The following is an 11,693-nucleotide window of genomic DNA, read 5'->3' on the forward strand; positions in this document are numbered from 1 at the left end:
TTTATGTTTAATTAATATGTACGTTTGTAACAACAACTAAAAGCTCCCATGCTCTACTTTATTTCCAGATATGTGTATTAAGATGACAAAAATGGTGCAACCACTACTTAGTTAGTTTTTAGCTCTATATGTAATAGTTTAGTAACTTTGGGTAACTTGAGTATGACACTATCACTAATAGTGAAAATATTTGTATGATGTATGTTTCACCTTAAATGATAAATAAAAGTTATCGTTTGAACAAAAAAAAAGACGTGTCTTTTTCAAATTTTTAATATTTTACTGATAAGTCTCATGGCTGCTAGTCATAAACCGAAAAATCCAACCAAACCGACAATAACCAAACCGGTGGTTATTATTTTATTTGGTTTGGTTATGGTTTTAGACATTTAAAAATCGACTAAATTAGTTTGATTATGGTTTTAATCAATAACCGACCCAAACCGAACTATGAACACCCCTAGGGTCCGGTATAACTTTGGTAATTCCTTAACAAGTGTATGCCGTTGGGGGCATAGTGAAATTTAAACTCTACCTTGCGATTTTTTTTTAAAATTTTTGACTGAGTGGGAGTTCGAACCTAGAACTCATGGATTTTAGCTGAAGGGCAAAATTTAAAAATTTAAAATATGAGGGGCAAAATTTAAAGACCACCCAAAAGAAGGGCAATTCTGCTGTAATTATCCCATCTTGGTATCGCTTGGGCCCGACACTTCCTCGGCCCATCTATATGTAACACCAACATGTCTGTCGGTAATAATATCATCAAAGGCAACTGTAAACAGATAACGAAACAACCGGCAATTCAACCATTTATATTCTCTTGCCAACACATTTGGGGCTGACGATAAGCATACATGCCACTTCTTCTTCTTCCATGTAAGTCTTTCTCTATTATCAATCCAATTATTTATAACACTGCCACCCAATTCTCACCTTTCCCTAAATACACACTTGCTCCAACCCCAAAAATTTCCAAGAATTCATCATTCCATTGGAATTCTCAAATAAATTTGCATACCCATGTCTCTTTTTGCTCTAAAAATGAAATCTTTGAAGAATTTAAGACTACCCAAGTAGCTGAAAGTGAAGAGCTTGAATTACTTAATAAGCCATACTTAAAGCAAATAAATAATGGGGTTGTTGTAGATGTAGAGGAAGAGAAGAAAACAGTCAGTAAAGATGAAGTTTTGGAGCCATTTTATAAGTTATTTAAGCCTAGGGAGGAGTCATATGAACAAGAAAGTGATACTGATATAGAACTGGAGGAAGAAAAGGTTCAACCAGTTAAAGAAGAAGAGGTTAAGAAGATTAGTGTGGAGTATTATGAACCGAAACCGGGTGATTTAGTAGTAGGTGTTGTGGTTTCAGGCAATGAGAATAAACTTGATGTGAGTGTTGGTGCAGATTTATTAGGTACTATGTTAACTAAGGATGTTTTGCCTTTGTATGATAAAGAGATGGGATATTTGCTGTGTGATATGGATAAGGATGCTGAGGAATTCTTGGTGAGAGGGAAAATGGGAATTGTGAGTTATGATGAGGCATTAAGTGGGGAATCAACGTCGGGGAAGCCTGGGACTATTCTTTTTGCTGAGGTTCTTGGAAGAACTCTTAGTGGTCGGCCATTATGGTCAACAAGAAGGCTCTTTAGACGCGTTGCTTGACATCGAGTGAGGCAGGTTCTTTTCTTTTCTCACTTGCTTTCTTTTATAATATGCAAATTTTAAATTTTCATCGATGGGGAACTTGATGCTACACATTGTAATTTTCTGACGAATCTTGAATACATGAGGCTCCGCCACTTGTTTTACCTAGTCCAATCAATCGGCTATGCTTCAATCTCAAACTAGTTGGGATCAGTTTGATGTTCTACCTTATTGATGGAACTACTAATGTACTATATGCTTTATTATCTGGATCTTACTACAAAATTGTTGTAGATAATGGAGGTTTTAGAAGCTTGTTAGATTATGTACTCAAGCTCAAAATTAGATCACCTCCTATTATTCATTCATGAATCGTTTTTCCTTAACAAATATTGTTAAAGGTCATGTATCATTCTCCTTTTTTTTTTTTTTTTTTAGCCCGAATGACCATCAATCAGACAACTTCTTGCCTCAATCTCAAATTGGTTAAGGTCGATTATATGAATCCTCTGTATCCGTTGTGCTCTATTCAGGTCCATTTCGTTCCTATAGTAAATAGAGCCTAAGACTCTATGACTGTACTAAATGCTGCTGATAAACACTTAAATCTGGCTCTAAAGATCTGATATTGATGATATAGTTCCTCTTAAGCACTAAATGTCATCATCTATATTTCTAAATTTGGGACCTCAAAATCGGCATATTTTTCCCATTTATCAATCTGAGATACTTTTCCCATTTTAGATTGTGAATGGGGAGAGTATTTTTGGGTATGTCGTTTGAACATCTCGAGTAGCTCTATTATTGACCTGCTTGCATGGGCAACTTATGCTGATAAATGATATAGCTCTAGAAGAATTGGTTCCAGTTATATTTGGAACAAACAAAAAGTTGGGGAAGTATTGTGCCACGATGTACTGACTCAAAGTTGAGGATACTACTTAGTTCTCGGATATGGTTTTCTTAAGTGTTTCTATTCTTGGTTGTTTTATCCTAGAGTTTTTAGCCCAAGAACTTATCATTTTTTCTATTGTTATGCCACAGATTAAACAATTAAGTGAACCTTTTGAGGTGAAGATAACAGAGTGGAACACGGGTGTTCTTCTTACCAGAATAGAGGTAATCTGGCCACCCCTTGCCGGCGTGAATCGAGTGCAGGTCTACTTCTCTGTGATAAACAGTGTTAAATGTGGTTTTGCAGGGCTTACGGGCTTTTCTTCCAAAGGCTGATTTAATGAACAGAGTTAATAGCTACACCGAGAGCTGAAAGAGAATGTAAGTTGGAACCTTTTAGCGTTCACCAATCACAATTTTCTTGTTCCTCACATTTAATTTACCTCTGTACCTTTGGACTTCCTTATACACTTCTTTTGCTGTATTTAAAACATGGGACGTTCTATCCTCTCTCACAGTTTAACTACTTAATTGAAGTGCTTGGAGGCATTGCCTTTCTTGACAGCAAATGACATCACGTTTATTAAGTTGTAACAGTAAATATGAGTAAGCACTGTGATTATATCTGGAGTCCGGAACCAAAATGCCCCAAAAAAAAACATTTTGAACCAAAATACCCCAACAAAAAAAAAAATGTTACCAAAATGCCTTTAGTGCAGTAAATTACTGCGCTATAGTGCCTCCTTTTTTTTTTTTTTTTTTTTTTTCGGCCCTTTTGGTTAACCCTTCTTCCATTACACTTTTTAACGTACTTTGACCATAGATTAATCATGCTTCGGGACCCCGAAACTTCAATATTTTATATAGAACCCTACTTATTTTTGTGCGATTAATAAGGTAGGATCAATACATCAAGGATACGCAAAAGTTCGGATGACCGTTTTAGTGGCTGAAAAGTGCTCGAACACCATTTTCGTTTGAAGGCTCGGTGACATTAGCTTGAAGTTCTTTACGAATACTTAAACTTGTTCATTAATAATTAATCAAAAGTTAGTCAAAATGGCAGCATTCATACAAAAAAAAAATAAACTTAATTAAATTGCATCATTCATTCATAACCTTGAGTAGATGAAAATACTTAACATACTAATTAATAAGAAAGTCAAACTTTTTAAAATACAATCATCAAAGTAAGAAAAAAACTTAAAAAACATCCATCAATTAATGCCCTTGAGTTGATCTTCCGCCACCACCGCTAGATGTGCCGCCACCACCGCTAGAGGTACTTCCACCACGAAAGTTTCCTCCACCACGAGAGGTACTTCCACCACGAAAGTTTCCTCCACCACGAGAGGTACTTCCACCGCGAGATGTAGTTTGACCACCATGCCATAAAGGACACTTGCGCTTATCATGACCAACATAATTGCAAAATGAGCATTTTCGAGTGTATCTCCCCGGTGGAACATCCATTTCATTATGAATACGCGAGTATGCATTCTTTCTGAATTTACGGATAAATGCTTTATTTGCAACCATTGAAAATAGATTCGGTGGCCAATAACTCTCACTGGCAAGTGGGTAGAACCTTCCAGCATACGTTCTTGCATAATTTTCAACTGTATATTCCTCAGCCATGTACGAGGAGGCGTTTTTTCCCATTGTGATAAAACACTTGAAGGCATGAGAACATGGCATGTGATATGATTGCCACTTGCCGAATGTGCATGTTCTTGGAATCTCACAAATTGTGTGGACGTTACCTCATTTACCTTGGTGCACACTTGTTGTGAGTTCAAATATGCGCTCTGCAGGGTTGTACTCCATCCGGTCATGTTTCTGAGCCTTATATTTGTGGTACTCGAACAGTTTTGACGGTTTTGGCATCCATCTTAGACCTTCTGTTGCATATGCTTTGGCCTCTTTTGATCTAGTGACGAACCGCTCCACAACCTGCTTAAATGTCATTCTCACCATTGCGGTGACGGGTAGTCCGCGTGCAGATTTCAACAAGCCATTGAATGACTCAGAGCTATTTGTTGTCAGCATACCCCATCGCCTACCTTCATCCTGGTGTAATGTCCATTTGTCTTTATCAATTGCATTCAACCAGTGGAAGGCTTCCTCATTCGCCCGCCTAATAATGTCCATCTGCAGGTTAAACTTCTTCTCCTGATGCTCTGTTGCAGCCGCCCACATCCAATTGCAAAGTGCTGGGATTCGATATGCCTTTTGGAAGTTTGTCTTCAAATGTCTTAAACAATAACGATGGTAGGCAAAGGGTGGCTGCCACCCCTGCAAATTGAACATATTGTGCAATATGCCAGCATTTCTGTCTGATATCACATAGATTCCCATGCGATCCTTAATAACGTGTTGCCTTAAGTAGTCCAAAAACATACCCCACGTACTAATGCTCTCATTAGCCGCAATTGCAAAAGCTAGAGGGAATATAGCTTCATTTGCATCCATTCCAACTGCTATTAGCAGCTTTATGTCATACTTCCCGTACACATGTGTTCCATTTGCATCCATTCCAACTGCTATTAGCAGCTTTATGTCATACTTCCCGTACACATGTGTTCCATCTATTGATATTACAGGCCGACAATGAGCAAAACCATCAATGCATGGTTTGAATGCCCAAAACACAAAATCAAAAATATTACTGGGCATACCAGGTTTCGATTTGAGCTTCCATTCAACAACAGTACCATGATTGAAGTGTTGTAGAGCCGCCATGTATCTCGGCAACTTCTTGAAAGAGCCCTCCCAATTGTCGTAGACTATCTCATGTGCACGCCTACGCCCAAGATACGCCTTCCTCCTAGTAACAGTTTTGCTATATACTTTCAGGACGGCTGTAATACAATCTTTAATAGGGAACCTGAAAAAGTGAAATATCAGCATATAGCAACGAGGAACATTATATTAACACCAAAAATAAAAGGAACATAGGTGAAGGGGATACCTTGGGTTTTTTCCAATGTCGCCAACTAACACACGAGCAATCATATTGGTATCTAGATTGCAATGATCATCTGGGAGGTCACCCATATCACAAGTGTGCTTTGTGTAGAACTTTGAAATAGTCCACATCTTTTCAGCAGTTTCCTTATCACGGAGCATCCATTCGCAGCCTTGATATTTTCGCTTGCAGACCAATCGCCAAAGTTTTCGTGTGGAATCGTCAACTTTAAACTCCCTCATCCCCTGGATGCAATAAATCTTAACAGTTCTTTGCAATGATTTTTTCGAGCTGAAAATCATCTCTTTTTCAATATGAGCTTTTTGTTTTAAAAGATCCACTGGCTCTTTCCACAAACTTCGCCGAATATGATCATCATCCCTAGTAAAGACAAAGGCATCTGGGCGATCTTGAAGATGATCAAGATAGGGGATCGCATCGGAATGCCACTGAATCAGCGTCGACTCTTGCTGTTGAAATTGGCTTTGCGGCTGAACCGGAGTCGACTCTTGCTGTTCAAATGGTTGCTGTAAATTCAGTTCCTCCTCGTGTGCCGGACTGTTCATCATGTCTTGCAACAGTTCTACTTGATGTTGAGGAGTAATTCCAACCTCAATCTCATCGTCACTTTCATCCGCATTAGGTATTTCCTCACTATCGCTGGATGATGTCACTATATAATTCGGATAATCCGGACCATCCATAGTAGGCCTTTGCCTATAATTTGGTGCAACCACCACATTCTCCCTACATAAGAAATTAGGGTGTTTTAACTACTACACATCAAATAACACTATTGATGTTAAAAAAATAGACATACCGATAGTAATCAACTGCACCGAAACTTGAGGAAGGACCGTCGCTTTGAGTTATTGGATAGGCTGAGGATGTTCCAACCTGATTCCTCCATCCCGATTGAGGAGACCGTCCGATATGATCCATATCAGGTGTATAACCCCTAAATAATATAATCGACATCATTAGTAGCATTCAAGTGCCACTACACATAATAATAATATTGTAAAAAATGAATATTTACCAGTGCCCGTCAAATTGCTGACTTAAACTATCCAGAGGCATTTGGCTAGTCAAAATGCTTTCATAGGTACTCAAGTTAGGGTAATTGTGTTGATAAGTAGGTTCCGCTAGAGTGACTTCGGCCTGAATTATAGTCGGGGCTTCCCGACGAGGTCTATTTCGAGCTTCCTGGGGAGCCCTAGCCATGAATTCAAGTCGATTAATGGGCACCTTCTGTATATACATTTCAAGGACGTTTAAAGTTATGCATTGCCTATAATCATAAGGCGCCTTCAAATAATCAGTCAAAGAATCACCGTCTTGAATGTACCACTGTCCATAACTAGTTACACCTTGCGGCGTAAATGACACTGGATATTTTCCAATTATATTTAGATCAAAATCACTTCTACTAACTTGTAGTCTATTATACAAGGCTTGGAGTAGTTTTGAGAATTTTAAGTCAAGTGGAAACTTAACATGATATTTTGGGGGACAATCGTAGCGCAAATTATTTTCCTCGAATATAATTTGTCCATCCCAGAATAAAGAAACTCTAATTCTTGGAACATCTGCCATATTTTGAATAATTGAGGAGGAATACAAAATGCTAAAACTAGTTGAAACTTAGAATTTTATGCTTTTTTTTGCCTTATACGAACTCGGTATTAATAGGATTCGAAGTTTGAATATAAAACCAACGCATGCATGCAATTACAGTGTCTTGCAGTGTTACGTCAAATCAAATTAAGTATAAAGTGTTGCATAATGCATGAAATAACTGCGTTATGGCAGAATAGCGCAGTAAATTACTGCGTTATTCTGTCGCAGAGCCTCACAATGCGGTAAAATAATGCGTTATGTCAGAATAACGCACTAATTTAATGCGTTATACTGGTATAACGCAGTATTTTACTGCGCTATGCCGCTGCATCGTATTGTCACCTCAACTGTCAAACAAAAAAACGTCATGATTCAAATCAAACTTTATATAACGTAATTTGACGAATAACTTACCAACACAACATTCCACACAAAATTGAGTTACGATGTCATTTTTTGACCAATTTAGAGATATTAATCGTGTTATATCGTTCACTCTAGCAAACATCTTTGAAGCAATGGGTAGGACCTGGGAACTAGGTGATGATGATTTTCATTACTCAAATAACCCTAACGACAGATTCAATCGTGAATACAATAATAAAATGAGAGAGGAGTGGGATTGGCGTGTTAGGGAAGCTGAAGCATTGGAGCACAAGTTAGCATTAGTAGGGCTTAAACGCCCAAAAAAACGTGCTATGTCAATGCCTCGCGGAACTCCACAAGAGTTTAATTTGGCTCTTAATCGTTTTCGTGAAGAGAACAATCGGATGCAAATACGTTACCATAGGGTAGAATATGGTATACATGGTAGCACAAGATTTAGATCCAAGTGGGATTCGGACTGTGAAATGTCCGATGAAGATCAATATTTTTCTTACAATAAGGTAAGTAGGTAGGGTCATAAAGGCCCTCCCTCTCGCCCCCCCCCCCCCCCCCCGAGGGTACTTGGGGGTTTGCAACTATATAAGTAGCCTTTTCTTTTGTTATTAGACTACACCATATTCAATGTCGAGTAGTAGAAACTCAGCCTTGGTCTTTACTCCTTCCAAAAGAACCAAATAACAGTGATGATGAGAGTTCAAATCATAGTAGTTTTTCGAGCGATACCAGTGATTTCAAACTAGATGAGCTAAATCCCCACCTTCTTATAGAGCGTAATGATGATTTCTGCAGTGTGAAATATTCAGATTCGCGGGAATATTATTGCGGTTTACGCCGAGAATGGTCACATCGGCTTGCCGAATTAGAACGTCTTGTTCGTGACTTGAAAAATCTCTCCAATCCCAACAAGGTACTCCTTAACCATGCCTCAAGTAGGTCCAGAAACTTGCGAGCTTGCCGTGCAAAGGATTAGAAGAGAAAACAACAGAATGCTGGCAAGACGATGTAGATTTTACATGCTATAGTTGGCCGAAGAACAAGCATCATCAACCGGTAGAGAACTAACTGCTACTGAAAAAAGATGTGTCTTAAGAAACCGCCAATATTTTTCTGAGGACGATATTGAGGACTTGTACTCTGATGATGATTAAGAATGTTGTGATTTTAGTTTTAAGTTTAATTTATGATTATGCTGTTATTTTGAAGAATATTAGTATGTTAAGTATTTTCATCTACTCAAGGTTATGAATGAATGATGCAATTCAATTAAGTTTTTTTTTTTTGTATGAATGCTCTATTTTGACTAACTTTTGATTAATCATTAATGAACAAGTTTAAGTATTCGTAAAGAACTTCAAGCTAATGTCACCGAGCCTTCAAACGAAAATGGCGTTCGAGCACTTTTCAGCCACTAAAACGGCCATCCGAACTTTTGCGTATCCTTGATGTATTGATCCTACCTTATTAATCGCACAAAAATAAGTAGGGTTATATAAAATATTGAAGTTTCGGGGTTCCGAAGCATGATTAATCTATGGTCAAAGTACGTTAAAAAGTGTAATGGAAGAATGGTTAACCAAAAGGGTCGAAAAAAAAAAAGGAGGGACTATAGCGCAGTAATTTACTGCGCTATAGCAGTTAACGGAGTCGTCCCCGTTAAGTGCTTTAGCGCAGTAATTTACTGCGCTAAAGGCATTTTGGTAACTTTTTTTTTGTTGGGATATTTTGGTTCAAAATGTTTTTTTGGGGGGCATTTTGGTTCCGGACTCTTATATCTGTTGGTAGCCACATTAAGTGTCAATGCTGCTTCTTTGGCATCTTCCCAAAAATATAAAATTGTTAACATATGCAATAAAAAGGGAAGTGCAAATTTTTGGTGGCCGGAATGCTCTGCACTATGTGGACATTTTGTGGAATATCAACAATCTGCATCTTCTGCTCCACGGTGACATGGATTGCTCTATATTTACATCTGCTTATTATATCTATTTTCTTGCTATTTCAGGTGGGCGTCGAGTTAATGCCAGGATAAACGAAGAAACTAATGACTTAGTACTTAGTGAGAAGGAAGGTTGGGTTAGTTCTTGTCACTTGTAGTATGTTGTGCATAATGATTTCATTGTGTTTGTTATTTATCCTCTTTATCTCTTTTTTTCTTTTGGTGGTGGTGGGGGTTCCTCTCTTCTGTTTGCCTTCGCAAATTCTATCAAGATTTCTCTCCAGTTATTTATTCTTTGAGAACCTCTCTTGATTTTTTTTTTCTTACTTGTTTCTTTGCGTCTTGAATCTTGGATTCCACAGCAAATTTTAAATCTGCAAGAGGGGACCGTTGTGGAAGGAACAGTGAAAAAACTTTTTCCCGGTGGCGCACAGATAAGGCTTGGTGAAACAAACCGAAGGTAATTTACATTACCCTTTCCAAATAAAGAATTGGGCTTAGATATGATTAGTACTGGCCTGTAAAATTTAAAAACTTAATAACTATGATCTATTAAATCTGAATTTTTGAGGTTGGAGCATGGATGCAAAATGCGATCAAATTTATTTTATCATTTTTATGCACAAATAGGTAAATGCAATGATGTAGTTGAGAACACTATAGTTGTTGAATATAATGTAGAAATTAATTTGTTTCAAGGAAAAAGGTCCACATATTGCCCCTGTACTACATGAAATTGCTCAATTCTGCCCTCCGTGACACTTCTAGTCCATTCACACCTTGTCGTTAGCAATCGTCTCGTATTTACTCTTGCCGTTAGTGGAAACTCCAGTGTGAAATAGGTGGACTCCACGTGTCCAAATCCTTTGAGGAAAAAGGTCCAAATTTACTTCTCAATTAGGTTGTAGCTGTGTTTGAAGTCACGAGCAAAAATGAGACTTTTCCCTAGCGGTGAGGTAACACTAGACGAAAAGTTTAACAGGGGACCAAGTTGCTCAATTCTGGATAATACCGGGGCAAATTTGATCCTTTTCTTCATTGTATCTTGCAATTAAAAAGAACTCTTTGTTCTATCTTGTTTGGTGATTTGAATCTTATATGGGCGTCTTGCTTTCAATTGATGGAGGTGTGGACTTGGTTCTTAATGATAAGTTTGTAAAAAACTAGTAGGATAGTATCTTCAGTTTGCTAGGCTTTCTGGTGATTTTATCGAGTCCGGAGCCAAAATGGCTTGTTTTTGGAGCTAATAGCCCAAAATAGGATGCGTTTTTTTTTATACCAAAATGGGTACCCACAATTAGCACTGTTCCGGTCCGGAATTATTAGTTGCATTTCGCTACAGTTGTAGCGAAATGTAACAATTTTTTTTTTATTTTTGCATTTCATTGGTATATGAACGAAATAGTTTTTTTTTTTTTTTTTGTATTTCGTTTATTAAAAATCGAAATATGATTTTTTTTATTTCGTTCATATAAAAACGAAATAGGAAAATATATATATATTTTTTTTTGTATTTCGTTTATAAAAAAACGAAATATGATTTTTTTTTTTTGCATTTCGTTTATATTCCAACGAAATAGGATTTTTTTTTTATTTCGTTCATATACCCTTTTTCTAGCTCTCCACTTTTACCCTAGATTATTTTACCTTATCCTCTTCATTCTCCATTCTCCATTTTTCCTTCTCCATTCTCTATTCTCCCTTCTCCATTCTCCATTCTCCGTTCTTCCTCTACCTGCATTCTTCCGTTCTTCATTCTTTTCTTCTTTTTCTACTAATCCTATCACAAGGATTCCTCAACTTTTGCTCCATAATCTTCTTCAAATTGAGGTAATTTATTAATTTTATAGGTTTTTACATATATTTTTTGATTTAGTCATTATAAATTAGTTCACATTTATTTTTTTGATTTATTTATATCTTATACTTAGTGTAGTAGACTATAATAAAGAAAACAAAAGTTACAAGTTTAATTAATCAATAGTTGGTAATTTCAGTCGTTGCTTCAATTAAAAGAAACTTTTAAAAAATGTTAGTAGAGTTTATTGGTCAACGAACTACAATTAAAATACTAAAAAGATCGTTGAAGCTACTGATTAAAAAGGTATAAATTTATATTATAAAATGTTCTTTTAGTTAGTCATTTTCATAGAACAACAGTTAAAAAAAAGATGAAGAAAGTAAGATTGTTAAATATAACATAAAGATATTTGTATCATTTGTTGGGTCATTTTCTATG

The 11,693-nt window shown here is 36.9% G+C and overlaps 1 protein-coding gene across 2 annotated transcripts; it reads left to right on the plus strand.

The window, feature by feature from the left end:
- The first annotated feature begins 775 nt into the window (after positions 1-775).
- Positions 776-10,031, plus strand: LOC132627386 (protein PIGMENT DEFECTIVE 338, chloroplastic-like). 2 transcript variants are annotated; one of them, XM_060342713.1, is made up of 5 exons: positions 776-1,682; positions 2,694-2,768; positions 2,851-2,924; positions 9,521-9,591; positions 9,817-10,031. In XM_060342713.1, exon 1 carries the CDS (start codon positions 858-860, stop codon positions 1,665-1,667), a length of 810 nt encoding a protein of 269 aa, XP_060198696.1. In that variant the 5' UTR covers positions 776-857; the 3' UTR covers positions 1,668-1,682; positions 2,694-2,768; positions 2,851-2,924; positions 9,521-9,591; positions 9,817-10,031. The 2 variants fall into 2 exon arrangements, with proteins under 2 accessions (XP_060198696.1, XP_060198695.1); XM_060342712.1 differs by having other exon boundaries at positions 776-1,678.
- Positions 10,032-11,693: the final 1,662 nt, after the last annotated feature.

This window comes from Lycium barbarum, chromosome 2 (genome assembly GCF_019175385.1).
Source record: "Lycium barbarum isolate Lr01 chromosome 2, ASM1917538v2, whole genome shotgun sequence".
Lineage (NCBI taxonomy): Eukaryota > Viridiplantae > Streptophyta > Magnoliopsida > Solanales > Solanaceae > Lycium > Lycium barbarum.

Excerpts from the sequence above, each read along its gene's own strand:
- LOC132627386 (XM_060342713.1), top strand. The coding sequence starts at position 858 with ATGCCACTTCTTCTTCTTCCATGTAAGTCTTTCTCTATTATCAATCCA.